This window comes from Electrophorus electricus, chromosome 4 (assembly GCF_041902795.1).
Source record: "Electrophorus electricus isolate QZ-2024a chromosome 4, ASM4190279v1, whole genome shotgun sequence".
NCBI lineage: Eukaryota > Metazoa > Chordata > Actinopteri > Gymnotiformes > Gymnotidae > Electrophorus > Electrophorus electricus.
In genome coordinates, this window is record NC_137500.1 from 38,922,141 (window position 1) to 38,946,132 (window position 23,992).

Consider the following 23,992-nt stretch of genomic DNA (forward strand, 5'->3'; position numbering starts at 1 on the left):
TTCATACAGTAGCGCTCAGAAACCAAAGCTAGTTTTTGAACCGGTGGGTTAGGACTCCATAGGACACCATGGTGACTGCTGACCTGAACACTTTCAGTGACCTGGTGGGTGTCCTTTTCTGTCCTTCTCTCATGTTCCCATAGTGACCTTGCAGTAATGACATTCCAGTAAACCACCCGACTGTCATTTGTTGCTAGTTGATCTACAGATTAATCTCAGTGTTGCTGTATATATGACACTTCAGTCATGCATAAACCTTCTTTTATTCCTCATCGTCACCGATGAAAGACGAACCTCCTCTTATGTGGAGACAAAAATGGATACGGGACTAATCAGGCCACTGAAAACCGAGGCCACTTTCCTGCTGATCTTAATAATTTCTCTCTCTTTCTCCCTCCCTCCCTCTCTCCCTCCCTCCCTCCCTCCACCTCTCTTCTGCCTTTTGTGCTGACACAGAGGGACCCATCAAACTGTTTTGTAGGTTTGCAGTGTTGTTTCTGATCTCACTGTTGCGCCTCTATGCTTAGAGATTGCGGAGATGGCATTTTTATCCCTGAAAGGCAAATGCTGGACTGAAGTCCTCCCAGTGTTCTTGTCATGCCTGAACCTCTGGTGTGCCCTGGGAGTCTGGGTTGGTCCTTCCCGCCGAGGCCAGGCGTGAAACTGGACGATGTGTACCATGACCTTTCCTACAAATTACTCCGGCTGCTTAATCCAGAGAGGAACATTTCTCCAGACCTCACTTTGCATAGTTCAGCAAATAACAGAACACTCATGCCAGAACGTGAAACCATGTTCCATGGGACATGAAATCTTTATTCCTAGATTTGCCTATTGCAGTAAATATCCATGACACCACTCCAAAAGCCCGTGTTCCACAACCACAGTGCAGCCAAATCCATCTCTGTAGTCTTTGTGGACACCCTTTGAGAATTCTGCAATTGCAGAGACTGAATGAAAGATTTGGTTTGGTTCTGAAACAGTTATGTTCATCAGACCATCTGTGTATGTATGGCACTTGTCCAAATCCAGATGTTAAGCAGAGTCTCAGGGCTAAAAACGCCATCTCCCAGTCACCCCACCACTATGTCCGTTCTGTCGAGTGTGCGTTGTGCTGCGTAGCATGCTGAAACACAATGGCGTCCCACTGCGGGCGTGTTTCTATCAGATAAGAGGCAAAGAACACAAGCAGGACTGGAGCGTGAGGCATACTTAGAGCTCAAACACACTGCATGGACACAGTGTCGCCCTGTCCTGCTCCATCCGTCCACAAGGGGGAGCAGTCCTCCTCCTACCTAAAGAGCCACAGTCTAAAATAACTCTTCATACAGCACACTGTTTGAGGTGTGTACACGCTGTGAGCAAGGGTTTTAAATCTAGTCTAGTTTACCTGCGGCAGGTAATCAGCAAACTGGAGCCCTTGGTTACCGTGGTTACCTGGCTGAAGGGCGTTTAGAGGTGGGCCAGAATAACATAACAGAATACCAGAGGAGTAGATTGAAATCTCTGGCTGGTTGACAAGCCCAGAGCAATTTTAGCCTTAGGAATATGTGAATAGGGCTAGGGTTAATAAACACTAGCTATTGCGACTGTGATGTTTAGTAGGTGGATGAGGTGCGCTCAGTCAGTCAGCACACAGGCCTGCACAGACTGGCTCTCATGGCAGGAAGGACACTCTCTCTCCCCCCCCCATACCATCTCCAGTCACATCCTAATAGAATAATCACGCAAGCTTAGCGGTGAGGTGCTGAGTCTCTCTCATTCCTTCCCCGTCACATCACAATGATTGAATGCAGCCGTACGCAGAAAGCACAGCGCACGATCCCCCAGAGCTGTCCACCGTCTCATTTAGCGAGGGACTGCGATGTCACCACAACACTTTTACCTGCGTAGTCCCAACCTGCTCCATATGGAGTCTCCCACCCCCTTTAATGAGCGCTGATGTGGTCAGTCACTACACTTGGTGTGACGGTATCATTCACGTAGTGGTTGTCCTGAAATCTGAAATATATGTTGTAAGTTGCTTTTTGGGGGGGTTGGGGGGTGCTGCTGCCCTGTAGCCGTGAAGATCAAGAAGCCCATCAAAACGAAGTTCCGCATGCCCGTGTTTAACTGGGTGGCGCTGAAGCCCAACCAGATCAACGGCACCGTCTTCAACGAGATCGACGACGAGAGGATACTGGAGGTGAGAGACCTCAGAAGGACCCACTCCAGTGTGCATACTTATCACGAACAATCTGTCTACTGCAAAAACCAAAACCCTAGAGAGTGCATGCGCCAGTATCTTTGTGTTTAATTTTTCACTGAACGTGGCATTGTGTACTTGCACTCAGTATACGATGTTCCCAGAAACAAATGGAACGTAACCAGCCTGCTTTGTTCTCGTGTTTCTCAGGATCTGAACGTAGATGAGTTTGAGGAGATGTTCAAGACGAGAGCTCAGGGCCCTGCCGTGGACGTCATATCCAGCAAGCAGAAGGCCACCCAGAAAGGTCCAAATAAAGTTTCCCTGCTGGATGCCAACAGGGCCAAAAACTTGGCAATCACCCTCCGCAAAGTGGGCAAGACCCCCGAGGAGATCTGCAAAGCCATCCAGGTGTAAGTTATTATGAGCCATTGGGGTTCTCATCAGTCTGAGGTCATGTCGGGTTCTCAGGAACACAGGGTACCTTAGGGCCGTGCCACTGTGTGCTGGACAGCATGCCCGAGCTTCCACTGTTTTGTTACTTCACTGCTGTTTGGGACTCACTGCAGTCAGATTTTCATTAAGATTTTCACTCTGGTTTGAATCGCGTACATCACCAGTTCCTATGCCATCATTATCACACTTAACACTCAGCTCGAAGTGTCCTCGCCCACATCATACAAAAGCCAACCGGTTGTGCTCCGTGACATTGTTTCATAACCATGCTGTGTTAGCCATGCTCTTGCAAACCCGCTGTGCTCTGCTAAAATTCTCTGTGAGAGGCAGTCACCCCAAACACCACTACTTGTCCCTGTCCTGCCGTCATGGATGGCAGTGCAAAAGTCTTTTCCGTAGGGATGTGTTGTTCCGTCCCCCTCCCTGTAACCCTGGGAGTAGCAGGCAGCCATATTAGCGATGGACATGTTCCACTATTTAAAAAAAAAAAAAAAGACAAATTATTCCCAAGACTTTGAGTCTACAAAGTTGGGTTTCTACCAAACTGCAAATCTGTGCGTGCTCAGAAGCTTTAACTGCCCGTCGGGACGGAAGGCGCTCGTCCTATTCCTCTGTCACCGAGCCCCTTTTCCTCCCCGACTGGGCAGGTTTGACTTGCGAACGCTGCCCGTGGACTTTGTGGAGTGCCTGATGCGCTTTGTCCCGACGGAGGCGGAGGTGAAGGCCCTGCGTCAGTACGAGAAGGAGAGGAAGGCCGTGGAGAGCCTGACGGATGAGGACCGCTTCATGATGCAGTTCAGTAAGATGGAGCGCCTCACACAGAAGATGACCATCATGGCCTTCACGGGGAACTTCTGTGAGAGCGTGCTGATGCTGACGCCGGTGAATACTGCTCACACGCCATACCGTTTATGATCTGACTCGGGTTCTTTGTCAGTCTCCCTCACCCTCTCTTCGTGTGTACTGCTTATGGATGCTTGTAAAAGGTTTAGTTTTAGAAGCTTTTCTGCTTCATGTTTGATCTTTTGTTCTCTGTTTGACAGCAATTGCATGCTGTCATCGCAGCGTCTGTGTCCATCAAGTCTTCACAGAAGCTCAAGAAAATCCTGGAGGTGAGTGTGCCATGCTCATGATGGTGCCATTCATGTATCTGCATGGACACACCAGAAGTCTGCCAATGCTAACCGACACCTTCCTTTCATTCTCTCAGATCATTTTGGCTCTTGGCAACTACATGAACAGCAGTAAGCGCGGAGCAGTGTACGGCTTCAAATTGCAGAGTTTAGATTTGGTAAGAGTCTCCCTGTGTCTCCTTGTGCCTCCCTGTCTCTCCCTGTGTCTCCCTGCCTCTCCCTGTGTCTCCCTGCTTCTCCCTGTGTCTCCTTGTGTCTCCCTGCCTCTCCCTGTGTCTCCCTGCCTCTCCCTGTCTCTCCCTCTCTCCCTGTTGCAGTTGGGAAGCCCCCCACTCACCTGGTGTTCTTCTCTTCTAGCTGTTGGACACCAAGTCCACGGACCGTAAGATGACCCTCCTGCACTACATCGCAAATGTGGTGAAGGAAAAGTACCAGCAGGTTTTGCTCTTCTACAACGAGCTCCATTATGTGGAGAAGGCCGCAGCAGGTACCGTGTCCAGATGTGACGCCTTTTAAAGTTTTCTGTGTTCAAAATTTAAGAAGCGAGGCGCCTCAGAGATCTGGATTATAAAGTGCAGAAGATTTTCTACAAGGGGGCACGATTAACACTGACATAGGAGGATTATGTTACAGTGTGTGCACTGGTTAAATTACAGTTATGTGAAAGGTGGTTAAATGGCGGGCAGAGGGCAGCATGTCTGTGGCCAGTGCACTGAACGTGTCGACCCTCTGTGCGTTGCAGTCTCTCTGGAGAACGTGCTGCTGGACGTGAAGGAGCTTCAGAGGGGCATGGACCTGACCAAGCGCGAGTACAGCATGCACGGCCACAACACGCTGCTCCGAGACTTCATCCAGCACAACGAGAGCAAGCTCAAGAAACTGCAGGACGACGCCAAGATCGCACAGGTGCCTCACCACTCCTGGACGGTCACGCCTGACTGTTTTGGTTTGATTTTGTTTGTTTTTCCTTGCTGAAGTCGGAACGCTCCGGCCATCGCGGCCAGCCTCACTGTTCCCGTTCTCTTCCAGGACGCCTTCGAGGAGGTGGTGAAGTTCTTTGGGGAGAGCTCCAAAACCACGCCCCCGTCTGTGTTTTTCCCCGTCTTCGTGCGCTTCGTGAAGGCATACCGGGTAAAACAGCCAATCACGTCCCACCTGCGTCCCCACAACAGCCAGTCGTACACCCGTCCTGCTTTCATCTCCAGTTCTTCTCTCTTCTGTCTCAGCAAGCGGAGGAGGAGAATGATCAGAGGAAACGTCAGGAGCTCCTGATGATGGAGAAGCTACTGGAGCAGGAGGCCATGATGAACCAGCAGGACCAGAAGGTAGTAGCGCCGCACCGCACCGCACCGCACCGCACCTCGCGCGGCCAAGGACATGTACCACACACTGCCCACATGAATGCCCAACACTGGCACACACCGCTGTGTGACCGGATAGCTGGTTTTCTTGATGTCGGTCAAAAAACCAGGGCCCGCTAAAGCCCTGTGGTTGAGTCAGCAGAACATGCACGCATGTGTCGTGTGTTCTCAGGCAGGAGCAGAACATGAGCTCATCGGGTCTGTGAAGGTTGCGGAGTTGGCAGTGAGAAATTAGTACAGAAAACCCCACAACAAGAGGTCTGCCCATGAGTTCACATTACACTGTGTGTGTGTGTGTGTGTGTGTGTGTTCAGTCTCCCTCTCATAAGAATAAACGGCAGCAGCAGGAGCTGATAGCTGAGCTGAAGAAGAAACAGGTGAAGGACAGTAGACACGTGTATGAAGGGAAGGATGGCGCCATCGAGGACATCATCACAGGTACACAAACACTCACACACACACACACTCCCTGCAGTCTGGCATTAGAGGACTGCGCGGGAATTGGCTGATGTTCTCTGTGTCAGTCTGCATGCAGAAGTCATGTTTTATACTGGTGTTCTTGATTAAACCACTAACCAGTGTCCAGACTTCCACAACTGGGCCAAAGCTTTTAGATGAACAGCCTTGTTCAAATGTGTGTTATATATAATCTCATAGCTGTTATTAAATATATTTGTCCATGTTTAAGTGTCCCAGCACTGATCTGATTGTTGTTGTTGTTGTTGTTTAGAAGTATTGTTTACCCCTAGGCAGCAGTGGGCTGGGAGCCCAGCCTCTCTGGGAGCCTTTAATGCTCCGACGCCTGCTTGCTCAGGTTTGCTTGAGGTGTTGCAATAGCACACAGCATGTCAGCATAGCAGCGGAGCAGAGCTTGACCCGACACGCTCGGCTCCGCAAGAGCTAGAGAGCGAAAAGCTGGCTCCGATAAGCACTTACCCCGCTCAGCCCCAGCCGGAACCTCTGCGCCTCGGGATCAGAACCGGCAGCGGCAGGACCCGCCAATAACAAGCTTGTGCCGCGCTGCTGTAGATGCGGTAGCTGTGCTAATGTGCTAGCTGCTGTGCTGGCTGGTTAACCGTGTTTGTGTCTCTGTGTGTGTGTGTTTTCTGGCTGTTTTGTCTGGACGCAGTGCTGAAGACTGTCCCCTTTACTGCCCGCACGGCCAAGCGGGGCTCGCGCTTCTTCAACGAGGAGCTTCATTATTAAAGTTTAGACTCTCTCGCTCTCTTCAAGGTTGCTGGAAAGAGCTGTTCCCTCTTTCCTTTTTCTCTTTTTTATTCAGTGTGCAACCCTTCATATCTTTTTTTTTTAGTTTTGTTTTGTTTTCTTTCCCTTCTGTTTCACGCACTCACTCATCTGGATGTGGTACAAGTGTAAACCTGTGTTTGTGCGATGTCGTGGGTGTTTCCACATCACCCCCACCCCCACCCCCGACCCCCCACACCCTCCCCCCGAAATCCCCGCATGTAGAGGGGGGTTTGGAGGTGACAGAATGATGTCATCAGTTTCCTCTGCATGGAGTGTCATCAAGAATTCATATTCATATTCATCAGTGTAACACAACCAGCACCATCAGTCAGAGCAAATGTAATTTCACAATGAGCCAATGTTGTCAGACGACCACAGTCATTAGAAGGAAAAGAAGAGCTCAGTAATTATAGGTCACTGAAAGCATTCAGGTACCAACACAGTTGTCTCTGACCTTTAAAAAAAATGTATTTCTTCATTTGTAGTTTATGTGCTCTGAAGTTCAGATTAGTTCCACACTGGGGGAGTTACAGACTTGTGGTGAGAGTGCCCTCTGCTGTTTGATTAACAAAAGTACAGCTTATGTCTGCCCATTCTGAAGAGCCCAAATATAAACTTGAGGTGCTCTGCTTACCTTTACATTTTTGCCATTTAGCAGATGCTCTTATCCAGAGAGAATTAGAAAAATTTATTCACAGAATGTGTCCTACACAGTACAGCAGGTTATAGTTCAAGACACCGTTGAACAAGAATACTGCTGAAACAGGTATAAGCTCTGTCAGACAACAATAAGTACAATAACAAAGAATACCAAACATTACGTGATAGAGATTTAGTTACTCAACAGTGGTGTAAAATTTCATAGGTGCAGGATCAATGATCATGGAAATATTCCACAAAGTTCTAGTCTTCACTCTGTGTCTGTTTCTCAGAGTAAACAGATAAAACAGTACCTGATAGACAGGGCTGAGTTGAAATGCACGTCCTATGGCATTATTGGCTTGGGTTGTGATATTACGACTTGCTTGAGTGTTCAGTTGCCCATGATGTGCCTGTGATGTTGCTGTTATTTTGAGTTGTTTGTGTGTCGTCCTCTGAGCCTCCATCACTCCATCCATGTACTCACTTTGCTGCTTCCTTTTAATGGCAGTTCTGAACCTCCTTCGCTGAGCTTGGCTTGACAGGAAGTGCCTCTGTCACTTCCTGTTTTCCAGCTAGTCTTTTTGGGGTCATGTTAAAGAGCTGTTGCATGAAGCATGAAAGTTTCTTTTTCACTTGTTAAACTCTTAAATCTTTGCATACTGCTACACTGCCCAGTACTGTACTTTCAGTTGAATACACTGCACCTTGCTGTGTGTATGCACCCTAATCTGTAAACACAGACACGCACCTCCTTGTGCTCCATGCTCGGAAATGTTTACTGTTAAGACGTTATTGTTTGGATTTGCCTTTCTGCATAAGTGGGTGTTCTGCTTTATGGCGTGTTGCTGGAGGTCATTGTGCAAAGCAGCTTGACTGGGGGAGAGACGTACACAGCCGTCGTGCTTTCATTCGCTCCGTGAATGCTGGTGCTCTCTTTACAGCCATTTATCGCTTCTGTACTCACCTCATGATTCTGCCTGACCTTGCAACTTTGCCCTCTGACCTCTGACCCCTGGACAGCTTGGTTCGGTGTGGTTTGCCATGTCTGGTCACTTCTACTTTATATTTTAATCTCCATTTTTGTCTCCTCTCCTCTCAGCCCTAAAGAAGAATAATATTACTAAATTTCCCAATGTGCACTCGAGGGTAAGGAACTCGTCCAGTAGCACCCCAGTGGTGATGGATGTAACCCAAACCTGGCAAGCATCTCTTTCTATTTATCCCTCTGTTTTACCTAACCTCCATGTGTGTGTGTGTGTGTGTGTGTGTTTGGATCTTAATGCCTGCTTGGTACCCTCCCCTGCCAAATCACCATATCTTAAATAGGTTTGATTTGCAGGTACTTGTTCCAACACCACCCAAATCCATTCATTTGAATGTCCTCGCTGCCGTTACGTTACTCATAGGTGGTGTTGGAACACTTGCCTCATGTACACCACTATGATCCTCCCTGCTACTAATTCGAAATTAATTAATACATTTGAAATTTGTAGTGAAATTCCGTAGCTCAAAACAAACCCCCCCCCCAAAAAAACCTTCCTACTTAGCTCAAGCTGCATTGTCCAATTGGCTGCCAGCACACCCAACCTCCATGAGAAAGCATTGACACAGTGATTGACAGGTCTTTTATCCTATTGCCTCCATCAGATCTAAGAAACCAGCCTTACAGGCGCGCCGATGCAGTGAGGAGGAGTGTACGGAGACGCTTCGATGATCAGAACTTGCGGCCAATCAACAATGCAGAGATGGTCATGTGATGAGGGCAGAGTGGATGTGATTGGACAGGCTGGAGAGTGGAAGAGGCATGGTCAACCTCTCTCAAATGGACTGATTAACGATTGAAAGACTGAGGAAGTCAGTCTGAACGGTCAAACAAACGCTGAGCTACTTTTGACAAGCCGAGTGCCTGATTTTAACATTTGCATGATCAGATATGTTTTTATCTTTGTCATATATGGTTTTGCTTCAAGCTATAGAATTTGACCTAGTTTCCCCTTCAGAACTGGAAATGGACATTAATCTATTTCCATCTGACTTCTCTGTGGAAAGAGTGACTGGGAGAAGATCCACACCCGTCCAAACGTAGATTCATTACCATCAGAGTTCATAGTAACTTCACATTCCAGTGCCAATTGCCATGTTGCTTTGACTGCAGGGTGATTGAACACCTTTTTCCTCCCCATCTGAACAAGGGCTACATGTAGTGAGTTTACATGTATGTTGCTCTTACTGCAAATCAAAACCCCCCTGCTGAATGGAAAAGCTGTTTAGCATTTATGATCTACACAGGACCAGATTAAAACCAATATATATATAATTTTTTTATTATTATTAAAAATAGACAGAGAGGCAGTACAGAGAAGTCCAGACGGAAATGGGTAAGAGTTATATAAAGGTATCGGGTTAATGAGTATTTTTTATATATTTATATAATTTTTAAAAAATGCTTTAACATATAAGCATTGACTTAGGCGACAGTGTTAGCGGACCGAGTGTGAAGAAAAGGAAACCAACTCCCCTCAAGGCTTCTGTGAAAGTATTAAAAGGTTTTTCTTCAGTCTCTAGGCTACCACAAACAGAGCTGTGCCCCACAGCCCTGTAGCTGAAAGCCAGCCTGCCTGCTACTGGTGTCTGAACTTAATCCAGCGTGAGGGTACACAATCCAGGGCAGATAAAGATGCATTCCAGTGTTGTGCATGTTAATGGTTTTAGTCCAGCTACAGTGTATACCAAAGAATACCAACAGGAGAGGCACCTCAGACACTTGATTCAGTGGGTCATGAAAACTGTCTGTCCCCCCCCCCCAAAAAAAAGAACTGTTAACTAATGAAGACATGTCCGCCTCATCACCACTAACTACACATCTTAGAAACATGTTTAACCACTAAAGTGAACTACACTCCATTTGCCTCAGGTGGACACCTCACATGAGTGTTTTGGTATTTTCGTTGTTCTGTTTAAGAAGCCAAGCAGGTGAAACCAGTACAAAAGACCAAGAACAGAATTTGGGGGGAGAGGGGGGGGGGAAATTGTACAGTTATTTTCCTACAAAATTTGCCTTTTTAAAAAATTTTTTACTTAACCTTAATTAGCACAAGGTTAATATTGTACATATTGTTTAAAATGGCATAAAAACAGCATTCTGTTACATCATTTGAATGTTATTTTAACTTATAGTTTTTCCATTATGTATATTTAATTAAACTGAACCATGACTCTGATGCATCTTTAATGCACTATGTAGCAGAGGGCTTGTACGCTTGCCTGGTAGCATTAAGGCAGTAGAGTACCTGAGCATTCCACACCATAAGTCCATGTGCCACATAACTAGATAACGAAGGCATGTCTGTATGCTGCTCTCATCTCTTATTCCACTTCCAGAACTGGATCAAACTGGCATGTTTTTGACCTTTTTTCCTTTCTAATCAGAAATTGATTTAAAATTTAGAGCCACAGTTTCTCAATGCCAATGATTAAAGAAACTATTTACTATGATTTTGCTGCATTTCCAGTCTTTTATTTGAAACTAATAAAAATCAGTGGAACAGGGTGGGAATCCAGCTTGTAAATGTACTTAACATTTCCATAAAACCTCTGTCCAACCTTACCATTCGTCAAAAGTCATTGTAAACACAGGTCAGTTAAATTAGTTTGATGATTGTGGAGTCACTAATATTCTAGAAGCAAAAAAAAAATCAAACATTTAAATCAGTAATTCTACGGCTGTTTTAATACATCGTGAGAGTCAAAGTACGACATTTGTAAAAATACCTTTGAAAAGATTTCATTCATAGCAATACCTACCCGATTTCCCCCCAGAAAGGACAATGTACAGAGGGAGCGGAGTTTGAACGGCCGGGCCGTGTTTATGGGGTTTTTATTTGCCTGTAAACAATTTTAAAGGCCAAACTATTGGCAACAACAAAAATGTACAACTACATAAAAACAGCTTCTGAGACATGGGGTGGGGGGTGGGAATAACAGAACAGAAGAGAATGGAAGGAAGATGGAAAAGAACTTGGTGCAGACTTGAACCACACGTCCTTAGCGCCGAGCCCAGTCTGGAGGGGATCTCCTGAGACGCTACCAAGGAGGTTCAAGCTGACGTTCAATACTGAGCGATCACATTCTGCACAACACTCCAGAGCAGAGAAAAAGGGCCTCCATGCATGGCTCCCGAGTCCTGCCTGCACTGCCATAGAGACGTATGCAGAGACGCATGAAGGGGAATGCGTGTTTGAACGAGCGAGAGCGAGAGCGAGAGAGAGAGAGGGAGAGAGAGGGGGTGACGGGTGAAAGGTCGTCTATGGTGCATCTAACTGCTCCAGAAGAGTTCTCCTCCTCTTCTCCAGTTCTCCTTCACTTAGTTCACTGCCTGAGGTCTCCCACCCCCCCTGGGAATAAGAGAGAGACACTAAGCTATTGGTCAGCTATGCTGGACCTGCTTTACATCTGTGGGCCTTCACTCTGGTTTTGGGTCAGTTCTGTGCACTCTGGTTTGGCGCTACGGTAACTCGTTTGCAGTGGCATCTCTCCTAACAGCCTGTTAAAAAACGGGCAGTTGATGTCTGGATATTTTGCGCATGTACGTGTACATTGGAAATCTAGCAGTTTCTGCTGTATTCATGTGCGTTTACATAAACAGATTTGTATTTACAATACGAGTGTATAAATGTACATTAACAGCAACCAGCTACCACAGCCTGCTTTGGTGAAAACAGCTAACATGACGGAGGCCAAAAGAGGCTGATACGATGTCCACTAGATTCCAGTCGGTCAGCTGGGTTCAGAGAACCACAGTGGGTTGTGGAAAACAAGTTGGTTAAATGTATGTTGTGTATAGCTATATGACCTAATAAAGTGATCACTTGGTGTGTGATACTTGCATGAGGACCAAGAAGGTGCGATTTTAGGCTTCCGTGACCCAGGTGCGGAGCTACATTCTCGAGACCCTCTCGGCACACCGGAGCCCAGACCTCACCTCCTCTTTAGCCGCTTTCCTCTTGGGGGATTTCTGTTTGGATTCGGCCCGGGTTTTCCCTCTGGATTTCTCGTTCTCCTTCTCCTTGTCTTTGTCTCTCCCCTTTCTGTCCTTGTCTCCATCCGACTCAGGGGACGCCTGCGGGGAGACGAGGGGAGCGAGTTCAGGAGCACTGGTGGACTCGTGGGCTGCAGAGGGAAGGCGCTCCACAGAGCTCCGTACTCACCGACTTGTGACGCCTCTTCTTTGCCTTCTTCTTGTGCTTCTTGGATTTTTTATAACTTCTCTCTGTGAAAATAGTGACATGCGTTACACCTGGCCAGGTGCTGAGCGGTGGGGGCGGGGCGTTGGGGGCGGGGCCACTAACCGGACTCTCCTGAGGACGAATGCTCAGATGGGGACTTTGACGTGGAACGCTTCTTCTTCTTTGAGTGATACTCGTCATCCTCGGATTCAGATCCCTGTGAGAGGAGGCAGGGTTAGCGGGACTCTGTGTGTGTGTATACGTGAGTGTGTGTGTAAAACGTGAGGGTGGTGGGGCTCACTGAGCGAGAGCGGGAGCGCTTTCTGTGGTGCTTCTTGGATTTCTTTGAGTGTTTCTTGGTTTTGGAGTGATGGTGCTGGCACTCATGCTGCAGAGAGAGAGAGAGAGAGAGAGAGAGAGAGAGAGAGAGCTCCAAATCACATTACAGTGGCTCCGTGCATCACTGCAGAGAAACACTCGATGCGCAGTTACTAGTGCATCTTACAAACCCTATTCAAAAATAACATCAGAAAAACACAAAACCCCATGACGGATCTTCTCCTTTAGTCTTAATGAGGGTTGGTGTGTTAGTGTTTTTTTACAAAATCCTGGACCCTCACCTCCAAAACATGCATAAAGTCTTTAAATATCCTCTTTCTTTCTGACTCCAGGGTGATATCCTCAAAGGCAGGCTCCTTCAGGAATCTCTCCCTTACCTGGATCAAAAACGAGAATGACACTCAAACACCCGATAACAGCTGGTGGGTGTGTCCATCTCTTGGCAACAGGCCCTACCCCCTCCCATGAAGTGTCGGGCTCCAGAGGGGGCGTGGCCTGCTTCAGCATGCTCTTAAAGGCCGCCTCTTTCCGTTTCATCTTTCTGGCCTCCTCCTTCTCCCTCTCCCTCTCCCGCGCCTCCGCCTTCTCCAACAGCTGCACACACACAGTCACACACAGCCACGCTCAGATGGCAGCCAGGGAAGTTCACGTCAGTGCAGCCAGTGCCACCAGCGAGCTCAGAGACTCGCTGCATGGTAAGTGAAGTTGAAGGGGAGAGGACACTCACGCTGTTGAAGGCCAGCTTGATGTTGCCGGCATCCAGCGTGGTGGCCCTCTTATCGGAGCTGATCACAGAGCCAAAATCCTCAAAGCTGGTGCTGATCTCCACCAGGAAGCCCTTATCCTGCACACAGAACACATCCCTGACATATGACGGCGAACACGCTACAGGTGCTATTCTACAACAAACACAACGAGTCGAGGAGTCGACGGCCCCCACCTTTAAGATGTCTTTGATGATCCTCTTCTCGTCATGGTAACGAGCTTTGAGGTCTTCCACGTAGAACTTGAACAAGTCCAGCGGTGTAGATCCTGAAGAAGAGGTAACAATTATCATCATCATCACAATAATCAGAGCTGGGGAAAGCAGGTCCCAGTCGATGTGTGCTGTGGTCGGTGCTGTCATGGGAGGATGCTGCCTTAGCTGCTCTGTTCACAGCAGTGTGACCCAACCAGGACAGGGAGGTCAGCGGAAACGAACCCTCTCTTACAGCTCCACCGAGCGTTTTACAACCGTTCCTCCATTAACCTCCCTGTTCAGAGTGGTGTGGGAGGACACCCTTGAGCAGAGAGGGGGCTGAATAAACGGAAGAGACACCTCACTTGTGTGTATGAAGTACCAAGCTGGCACACCCAGATTTAGTGCCATGCTGAGAGCCTCCTCCATTTACATTTACCTGACACACATACACATACACACTATATATATATATATATATATATATATATATATATATATATACATATATATACATATATATACACATATATATACATATATATATATATATATATATATATATACATATATATACATATATATACATATATATATATATATATATACGCACACACATACACACTATATATATATATATATATATATATATATATATATATATATATATATATATATATATATATATATATATATATATATATATATATATATAAAAATATAAATATAAGTATATAGTGTCCCCTTATAAATGAATGTATATTATTCCAGATCTTTTAATCAGTAACTGTTCCAGATGTTATTCTCTATTAACTTCAGGGGGTGAGAGTTGTGTGTTCTGGCCTACTTGACCTAGCAAAGCTGGAAGAAACAGGCAGAGGCAGAGAGAAGGTGCACTCAAGAGCGTGTCTCTGACCTGGCTGGCCCAGCATGCTGGCGAAGCGTATGTCTGCGCTGACGGTTGGGTACATCTCCATCCATGCAGACATGGAGTGCAACTGACCATGGTCATGCAGCTCATCCAGAAACTTCTACACACACACACACACACACACACACACACACACACACAAAAGACACGATGCTGAGACAACACTTTACAGGTACAGTTCAATCAGGAGGAGAAACGCAGCTGGCTGATCACATTTCTGCTTTTCCGAAACATCTACCAGTTTGGCCCTAAGCAGTCGTGTCCTCGTTGCTGTGCGGTTTCTCTCTGTGTGATGTGGCCACTTTAACATGTCATTTACGTACGTACGTACGTGTGTGTGTGTGCTAATGCTACCTGGAAGCTCTCCCTGTTCTTGCGCTGCCTGCGTCTCTCTCTCAGTAGGGCTTTCTGCTTCTCCTCCTCCTCCTCCTTCTCCAGAGCACGGATGTGCTCCTCAAAGCAAATCAGAGCGTCTTCCTTGTCCATGTCTAACAGAAAGTGGGGGGAAGGATTACACCTCCCCGGACGCCACACAGGACACTACATTGCACTCGGAGGTGGACAGATCACATCTCCAGCCATGGTGACAATGTTTTAGACAGGAGGGTGTGTGTGTGTGTGTGTGTGTGTGTGTGTGTGTGTGTGCGTGCACATGCGCATATTCATACTCTGCAGCTCCTCATCCTCAGCAAAGGTGGGGTTGTCCAGCAGGTACTGCTGAGCCTCTGACCAGGTGGTGCGGTAGGTAACGTTGGCCATGTTGTCCAGAATGTTCTTCAGGGCCTCCCAGTTCCTCTTCCTCAGCTGCTTGGCTTGCTCCTACATCATTCGGGGGCGTTCAGTACACGCAGTACACCCGGAGTCCGAACTACCCACCCACACCCGTAAAGGAGACACTCCCACGACTAACGTGCGGCTGTAGAGCGGATCAGAACGCTCAGCACCAAACACCCATCGGGTCGTGTGACTGGCCGTGTTAACTAAAAGACAGAGGTACCTTCTCTTTCTTAGCCAAGTAGAACAGCACGTCTTCATATATCTCCAGCCTGTCTCTCTCTGGAACACAGCTCCACACCTCCAGATCACCAAACATCTGCTCCGCTTTCCTATCACACACACACACAATTATAACCCAAAGAACCACATTTGCTGCTGCAGTTCCTCTTCTTGCCAGAAGGTGGAAGCAGTGCACCAGAGTTACGAGATGCCCACTTGGTTATGGGATACTGCACCCCTGCACACTGGGAAAAGTCGCCAGGCGCTCAGCCATGTGGAACGTGGTACACACATTCAGGCCCAGCCAACTGTACATTTACAAGGAGTGAATTATGTAAATTAGGTAATCTTACAGATAAAAAAGTGCTGTTAAATAAGCAAAAAGAAAGGACAGCAGAAGCTCTCGACACCTCGAGCCTTTTGGCTCATACTGATGGGACAAAAGAAGGGGATGGACTGGGTGTCTCCTTGGAAACAAAGAGTTCTGGTTACAGACAGACCGATCGACATTTTGTGAGGCTGATCCAATTTTCCCTGACCAGGATCAGTCAATAGAGAGCCAATCCAGGGGAGACAGCTCCTGGATACGTAACAGTTAACAGCCTGTAGGGTCACATTTCTTTTAATACAAATGACGAGGAGCATAGGACTTTAATTATATCCTGAGAATAATTACCTAAATGTGCAACACACACACACATACACACACCTGAACTTAACTGGTAATGCCTAAAATTGTTACTGCAATCCACATACAGTAGTATACCTATTAGTGATCTAGACCTTTATATACAGGCTAACGGGGATGACGAGACTGTGAATAAATCAGACATGTACAGACTAAGTGCACTACAAATAATCAGACATGTTGAACATTTGGAATTACACAGAGTAAGTAAGAGGACTGTTAAACTTGACCTGGATTGTAACATTGCTCTTCAGGTGGGGGGGGTGCATTAATAGTAAACGGTCTGATAGAGAAATTAAGAATTCCAAAACACTTCCAACCGGGCCTTCCGAATCCCGGCTCTAGGTGATACCAAGCCGTCAGAATGCCATATCCTCAACAACCGGGAATGATGCAATAAACTCCGCTTAGGTGGGGTCCTTTTGTTTTTGCTACCAGACGTCTGCTGCGTGGCCCAGCATTGCTGAGGCTCTGACCAGCACCTCTGGGTACTCTCTGTACTCAGAGTTTCAGCTTGCCCCTAAAGGTCAAATCAACTTTAACCATGGTAACCTTTAACCTCATGAGACGTTTGATTTAAAAGTATTACATATAGGAAGATGGTTGGGTCACCACACACCCACACCCACTCCTCACTTGTATCTGGTGGTGGAGGTCATTTTGTCGTGGTTCTCAAGGAAGCGCTGGAACGTCTCTTTGGACTCCTTGTACTTGATCCTGGCTTCCTCCTTCTCCTCCTTCTCAGTCTGAACCTTATAGGCATTAAACGCCTGCTTTTTCTCGCTTAGTTTGGGCAGGGCACTAACACACACACACACACACACACACACACACAAGCAAGATCATATTTCCAGAAGTTTGAGGTGTGGGTGTGTCATTAATATTTACTCTTTAATTAAGAGTGTTTCTGGAGCAGTGGTGTGCAGCACCTGTAACGAGGGTCATTAATGACCATCTTCATGGCTTGCTCCCAGGACGCGTTCGACGACACTCCCTGCGCGTGCGCGCACACACACACACACACACACACACACACACACACACACACACACACACACACACACACACGTGAGGGTCGGCTACCACGCCACGCCACACCCATCCTCCCCGGGGATGCGGGAGGAAACTAGCCTCTGTGTCGAGCTCGTTTTTGCTCTGCCAAATTCAATTAATCTGCCTTCATGCTAGCAGAGGCATCGACTGACTTATCTGTGTAATGGGAGGTAACATATGTTTGAAAAAAAGAGACTTCTGGTGGTGTTAAACATGTTAATTATGTAAGAGTTCAAAATTACATTTGCCGAAGAAACACACAAGTTAAATATATTCGCAGGTGTGAGCACGTGTGCGTGTGTGAGAGAGAAACAGAAAGCTAAAAGTCAAAGCCTCCACTCTGTGGTGAGGTCCAGGTGTTCACCTAATCGTCGCACAGTGAGTGCTAGAAGAGACTCTTCCATAACCTCTAGAAATGCCCCTGGCTCATGTTTATAGCCACCCTGACACCTCCACACCTCCCTCACCATGAACAGGAGGAACAGGGCGAGGAGAGGAGCACGTGGGGGTCTGGAGATAGAGGGAGAGTGAGGAGGAATAGAGTGGCTCCATCGTGCGTTTGTCAGCATGCTTACTGCTTACTGGAGCGTGCAACAGCACAGCACCCCCCCCCCTCCACCCCCTGACCCGCTCCCACCTTTAATCATACAGACATGGCAATTAAAGGTAGCACGGAGAGAGTGGGGAGGAGCCTCTGAGGACGGCTTTGTGCAGCAAATTAAAGCGTGCTAAATATAGAATCACACTCATGCAGGCATGGACGCAAGCAATACAATATCACCACAGGAGAGAAAGAAAAAGAGGGGGACTGAACAAAGAAATAAAAGAAAAAGTGATCATGGAAATAAGGTGTGTGTGCACGTAGTGGGGGAAAAAAGAGTAAGCGAGTACGCGAGCGAGAGGGCGCCCCACCTTTTCCTTGAGCAGTTCTTTGAAAGCCTGCTTTGCCTCCTCTTTGGTGTTCCACTTGTAGACTTTCTTCACAAGCTCGGGCCTCTCCTCTTTAGATGTGTCGTTGCTGTGGAAACGGATCAGGACTCAGACATATGTGCCCAAACATTTCCATTACAAATCAAGTTGGCAAACACGTCCGAGCACGGCAGACTTTGATGTGCTGAAGGCAGACCTGCACTGAACCTCGGCCATGTTGGGCAGATGTGATGAAAGAAGGCTTAACCCCCAGAGACACAGTGGAGAGGCCAGACAGACCCACCCTGGCTACACGGGTCAGGACAGACCTGTTCAGGCTGTTCCATGAGCTAAGCTCACTCTCTATGCTCAGCATTTCCAACATATTCAGCTTGTATTCAGTTTTTATGTTCATATATGCATGTCTATTCATGCTTGTTTACACAAGGGACACATGTTACCTGGCTGGTGTCTCTGTGCTGGTTACTTCCTCAGTCACAGTCGGTGTTTGCTCAGTGATGACCTCTGCCCCCTGTGTGGGCACCTGAGTTGGCTGTTCCTCTGCGATGCTCGTCGTCACGGCAACATCAACCTCGGCAACGACAGCCTCAGCGACTGGCGTGTCCGCCGGCGCTGCCAGAGTGGGTGCGGTGCCAGGAGCTGCGACGTCCGCCGTCCTGACGCAAAGACATGAGAAGCGGACAACTCCAGACATTCACCTCCACACTTCAGTACAAACAAAAAAATAAATAGATAAAATAATGTCATAACGGAAGTGCAGGGGGAGGTTTAGACGTCTGAGGGCTTACCCATTCTCCTCTGCCTTGATCATTGCTGGGTGCATGAAAACGAGAGAGAGAAAATCATGTACTGCACCGAGCTGCAGATTTGATAGAAATGGACATACTGGAAACCAGATTGATCTAAAACTGGTGCTCACATTAATAATTCACTAAAGCTTGGTAATAATATTCATAAAATTCAGCTAAACAGAATTCATATTCTAAGCCTTTTAAATGAATCAAGTCACAATTGTTCCTGTTCCAGACCACACCGCACTACACCTACAAGGGCACCCAGAATATCCCAGAGTAACGCTGTAAAATGCTTTCACCAGTTAACCACTACAGTACACATATTCCAACACTGATCCACGTCTTTTCTGATGCCACTTCTCCTAACCTCCTTCGACTGTGTTCCTGATGTGATGTGATGGTAAAAGCAGCAGAGTGCACAGGGGTGTTTAAGCCTTGCCCCCCCACCCCACCCCACCCCACCCCACTCCACTCCGCCCCACCCCACCTTCCAGATCCTCCAGCTCCTTCGGCTTGGTCCAGCGGGACTCTTTGGTCTGAGAGTTGTAATAGTATGGCTTCCCTGCGTCCGACTTGTACTCTTTCCACGGGCACTTTGACAGGAGTTGCTGCAACAGACAAATGCAATGAAGTCGCATTATGAACTGCAGTACACCAAAATGGATGATTTTATCATTTCCTTTGCACGCAGACACAAGGTGCTTGGTGCCAAATTGAAGCATTTTAGAAACTTTGTTGGTGAAGGATTTGACAGACAGCTCAAGATAATATGATCTGCTAAAAGGCAAACTGCAAACCAGCAACAGGGAGGTGTGATAACCTATGCTGCGGGGGGGCAGAGGTGAGGAACCTTCAGTTTGGTTTCATCCATTTTTACCTCTGCAGGAGTCTTGAGTTCGTCTGGTTTCTCCCAGGTAGATTGCTTGGTCTCGGTGTTGTAGTAGTAGGTTTTCCCATCCAGAGACTTGTGCTCCGTCCACACGGATTTCTGCAGGAGTTTACACATGTTCAGATCGTACATTTACATGTGTCGTTAGCATCATCGACCAGCTAAAACAAGCACATGACTAACATCTTGCTGCAGATATGTTTATTATTAACGTTTTAAATGACTCGGGTACTGCGAGGCTGGCAGCAGTCTGGTGCCACTGACCTTCTTAGGCTGGTCATCTGGAGGAGAGTCATTTGCTGTGCTCTGCAAAAATAGAAATCAACAGTCAGGAAGGAAAACACCCACTGACTACCGGTTATCACAATCGTATTGCTGATTTAACATATCAGAATAACCTTTGCTCTGCCCTAAACTTGTCAATTAAAAAAATAAATATTTTATATTTCCACAATGTTTTGGTTATACTTACAGCGGTACCTGGAGCAGCAGTACCTAAAAGTACAAAAACATAATGGCACAATTCAGGGAACAATAAGATTTATTATAGGAGAAACATTTATTATTTGCGTTCAATCATGTCAGGTGTCATACCTGCTGTATCCACAGGACTAACACCAGGCTGTGTGGATCAAAGCAAAAATAAATTTACAACACAAAAATCTAGGAAATGCATTTGAAACAACAGGTGAATGTCAGACTACGCAAACACCGCCTTCATCCTGTGCTGAAGCTTTGAGGCGGGGCAGCATGGAGCACTCCTTTCGCTAACAAGGGCAAGCGGGTAGTAGAACCGTAGAGGTGGGGGCCAGCGGGCAGCTCTCCATCTAGTAGCTGCTCTGAGCCTCCAAAAGGAGGGCGGATTCAAGAGAGGAATTCTGCACAGGAATAAACTGCCAACTGTTGTGTAGCTAGTTTTACACATCGATTACAGCTGTGAGGATACTCTATGGACTGTATATATCAAAGTCAGGATTGCCCTGGTTGTGGTGTACCTCTGATATAGCAGCGTGGCCACAAAATTGTAATTAATTATAAATACATTAAAATGAGCCTTAAACGAGAGAAGCACCTGCACCGCCACTGCCGATGCTCCAACCTGTTCATGGTTGAGAGATGACAAAAAAAAAACAAAACACACACATGCACTCAAAATATGCACTTCATTACACACAGCATTAATAATGTGCGTTCAAAAATCATCCCTATGTTCAAATGGGACAAGCCTAAAACAGCTCAAAACAGGAGGCTTCATCACATGAACTGTGATATTTATAAAACATGGAAGACCTCTCTCATTAGATTGAGCACTCTCATGTAAAAATAGAGTGCGAGATCTAAATGGGTAACTTTCCCCTGTTTGCACTGCATTCATTATGCAAATTATAACACTACTGACAGTTGTTAGGATCTATTTCTAACATGCAAGGCCAGCCGTGATCGTTACAGGAGCTGTTACCGGGCCTGTAGGCTGCATCGTCGCAGCTGGCATTCGCGGGGGCATCATCATCCCAGGCATCATTGGTGGCATCATACCTGGCATCTAATGAAAGAGATTAATGAAAAATTTATCTGGGCTGCTAATTTCTATCCAGCGTGGCACAGGGTACAGCAGGGTATTAATACACAGTGCGAGATAAGAGAGAGCAAGCATAACTCTGTGTCTGTGTGCGCTGAAACCCCTTTTTGAAGTGCGAAGCCACAGCTTGTGCCCTGTAAAGGAAGAGTCGAGCTCTCTATCTGCAGCCACCCAGCACCTCCTGGGTTCAATACTTCCAACCAACACTTCCACCATCACACCTCCTGATAGAACTAATTTCACCAGATGCACAGGTGGGGCAACATGCATTTGGCCGTCTACAGAAAATGCAGTGATTGCCATGGAGGTAAAAATAGCCAGGGATAAATCTCACATTATTAAGTGTGTGTGAAACCCCCCCACACAAGCTTCTCCAAGACAATGGTTCTGACGGCTGACGCACAAACGGCACATCTGAGAGTGCCAATGAGCAGTAAAGGTACAGCATGTTCTATATATTTATTCCATTTGGGTTCATAAACAACATTTGAGAGTTTTTGGGAGTGGGATCTGAAGGACTTCTGAAGGATTCATTTTTGTAATTAGTATAATATGGGATTATTATATTATGTCTTACCTGTCCTATTGGAGGAGCTCCCATTGGTGGCATCATGGGTGGCATCATTCCTGGGGGCATGGGAGCCATGTTGGGAGGCCTCTGGCCCATGGGTGGCATTCCCATTGGTGGGAAGTGAGGTGGCATTCCCGGCGGTCCCATCTTGGAAGGGGAAAAAAGAAAACAAAACACACAAAAGACTTAATGATGCATTTACTAAAAATCCACAAGCAGTGACACAAGGAAGACCAAACACAAAAATTGGCTTTCTGACACCAACTTACAAAAGGCGGGGGCATCCCTGAGGGCGGGACACCAGGAAAAGGTGGTGCTTGACATGGGCCACTACTACCATCATCTGAGGACTGTCATGAACAAGAGAGCCGATATAGTTACCACTAAAGCTCTTAGTATAAGAAGCTACAATACACTTTCGGTATGTTAGCTACTTCTGTTCAGTACAGACAGTCGTTTTTTTAACTCTATGTTTGTAGAACTGTCAGTTATATATAGTATTATCCAAATGGAAGATGATCTCGATTCGGGCCTTCTAAAAATAAGTAGTTTATAGAGCACAAATGTAAAGCGGAGTGTGGCCACCGTATTATTTCATAATGGACAAGACCGGCACACTGAGTTTAAAGTAACCATGTGAACGTATGAGCCTTAGTATTCAGAATATTTCATATTATCCCACAGCTAGCCAGCCAGCCGAGGTAGAAGATATGAGTACTCAGGAATTTAACACGAAATAAATGGTCAAATGTCTGACCAGCCCAAACTGTATTTACTTAAAAATCGGCTTATCTAGATTGCTAAACACTGTAACATGTTCCCTGTGACAAAAAAAAAAGAACTAAGTTTGGTTACACCACCCTTTTGTTGAGGAGAGCTAACTAATGTTAGCAGTGAGCTAACGAACGCAGCTAGCGGCTAACATGGCTCAGTGCGCTGGCCGACGGCGACCGTTAACGTTAGTCGTCCGCTAAGAGTGCTTCTCCATCGCGTAGCGACAACGACCCTGTCAAGATAAGGCTACACCTTTATCGACACAAATGGCCAGAATAAGCGGCGGGAGAGTTCTGAGGTAAACGGTCACGGCGCGCGCGCACACAGCAGACAAGCGAGTTAGCCGGGTTAGCTAGAGCAGCTAGCCGGGTGGCTAGGTCTTAAACGACCGGCTAGTCATGATCACAGTGCCGCACACATTTAAGATTGTTCAACCTCCTCGATAATCCCCTGTCGTGTTTTGCCGATATAATACTCCAGAACCGCAAAGTCTTTAAAACATTATCGGGTACATGCAACTCACCATGTTGACTCAACATTTAGCAGCCCAACTTCTCCGCCACGAGACAATAAACTGTGGTCTGATTGGAGGGCTTCCGTAAAGTTGAAAGTTCAGGAAGGGAAATGTTGTGCTTCTTCCCATCGTGCTGCGCACACAGTGCGCAAAGCAAACCTGTAATTGGAATAATTTGAATTGTTCTGGCACTATAGTTATGTACGCAGGAATACATTCCCGCTGACTCCTTTTGACAAAATGAATTAATCCAATAATAAGCAGACCGGTTAATTAAAGTAGGCGAATATAAAGCCACGTTATCATGCATAGGTCTCATTGAGTTTTCCAGTTTAGACGTGAAGTAGGTCTATCCCAACCTAGCGCTACTTCACCTAATTCTAATTTCATTTTGTTGTAAAAAAAGGGTCGAGGAGACTGATTGAAGGAATAACCTAAAAGTGAATACATCATGGATGTCCCTTAGCTATATGGTAATAAGGCAAGGATAATAAGATAAGGGCTGTTGATGCTTCCATAGACAATTCCTCCGTGCAGAATGTTTGTTTTTTCCTTTTCGTTTGTCCTGCTGAAAGATTTAATTTTGTTTAAGAACCGTCCAATTTTGGGAAAAAAAAATCCTCGTCCTATTTATCTTCCTGTAAGCCCCAGTGACACTTGCAGCTAGACACTAAGATGCCACATATATTTTTACAGTAGTCTAATTATGATGCTTTTTGCAGTATA

At 46.6% G+C, this 23,992-nt stretch overlaps 2 protein-coding genes across 10 annotated transcripts in view; one reads left to right on the forward strand and one right to left on the reverse strand.

Annotated features, from left to right (window-relative positions):
* Window positions 1-10,520, forward strand: part of fmnl2a (formin-like 2a) — a 43,846-nt gene extending 33,326 nt beyond the window's left edge. For 2 of the 7 annotated variants that reach the window (XM_081713706.1, XM_081713703.1), the window contains 12 exons: window positions 457-477; window positions 2,061-2,185; window positions 2,396-2,598; window positions 3,289-3,523; window positions 3,685-3,753; window positions 3,852-3,932; window positions 4,132-4,261; window positions 4,517-4,680; window positions 4,804-4,905; window positions 5,001-5,099; window positions 5,450-5,573; window positions 8,673-10,520. In XM_081713706.1, coding sequence (XP_081569832.1) covers window positions 457-477; window positions 2,061-2,185; window positions 2,396-2,598; window positions 3,289-3,523; window positions 3,685-3,753; window positions 3,852-3,932; window positions 4,132-4,261; window positions 4,517-4,680; window positions 4,804-4,905; window positions 5,001-5,099; window positions 5,450-5,573; window positions 8,673-8,782 — 1,463 coding nt within the window. In that variant the 3' untranslated portion in view covers window positions 8,783-10,520. Of the gene's footprint in view, window positions 1-456; window positions 478-2,060; window positions 2,186-2,395; window positions 2,599-3,288; window positions 3,524-3,684; window positions 3,754-3,851; window positions 3,933-4,131; window positions 4,262-4,516; window positions 4,681-4,803; window positions 4,906-5,000; window positions 5,100-5,449; window positions 5,574-6,264; window positions 6,369-8,124; window positions 8,225-8,672 lie in introns of those variants that run through there. The other 5 variants (XM_081713705.1, XM_081713704.1, XM_035523506.2 and 2 more) reach the window with 5 other exon arrangements.
* A 213-nt stretch (window positions 10,521-10,733) lies between these two features.
* Window positions 10,734-23,347, reverse strand: prpf40a (PRP40 pre-mRNA processing factor 40 homolog A). 3 transcript variants are annotated; one of them, XM_035523508.2, is made up of 28 exons: window positions 23,276-23,342; window positions 22,248-22,328; window positions 21,985-22,125; window positions 21,288-21,371; window positions 20,901-20,927; window positions 20,423-20,450; window positions 20,301-20,323; window positions 20,093-20,134; window positions 19,817-19,927; window positions 19,427-19,547; window positions 18,934-18,958; window positions 18,586-18,801; window positions 18,128-18,233; window positions 17,092-17,156; window positions 16,799-16,963; window positions 15,476-15,584; window positions 15,147-15,297; window positions 14,833-14,966; window positions 14,464-14,578; window positions 13,530-13,621; window positions 13,317-13,433; window positions 13,046-13,183; window positions 12,871-12,966; window positions 12,552-12,638; window positions 12,374-12,467; window positions 12,233-12,294; window positions 12,007-12,144; window positions 10,734-11,419 (listed from the first exon to the last, which is right to left on the reverse strand). In XM_035523508.2, the coding sequence occupies exons 1-28, from the start codon at window positions 23,276-23,278 to the stop codon at window positions 11,330-11,332; spliced, it is 2,661 nt and encodes an 886-aa protein (XP_035379401.1). In that variant the 5' UTR covers window positions 23,279-23,342; the 3' UTR covers window positions 10,734-11,329. The 3 variants fall into 3 exon arrangements, with proteins under 3 accessions (XP_035379401.1, XP_035379403.1, XP_035379402.1); XM_035523510.2 differs by lacking the exon at window positions 22,248-22,328 and having other exon boundaries at window positions 23,276-23,347; XM_035523509.2 differs by lacking the exon at window positions 20,901-20,927.
* Between the last annotated feature and the right edge of the window lie 645 nt (window positions 23,348-23,992).

Coding starts and splice junctions, on each gene's coding strand:
- prpf40a (XM_035523508.2), bottom strand. Junction 17,157..18,127: donor AAGAACTGCTCAAGGAAAAG/GTGGGGCGCCCT, acceptor GCGCACGCGCAG/GGAGTGTCGTCGAACGCGTC. Junction 12,639..12,870: donor ACTTTATGCATGTTTTGGAG/GTGAGGGTCCAG, acceptor CTCTCTCTGCAG/CATGAGTGCCAGCACCATCA.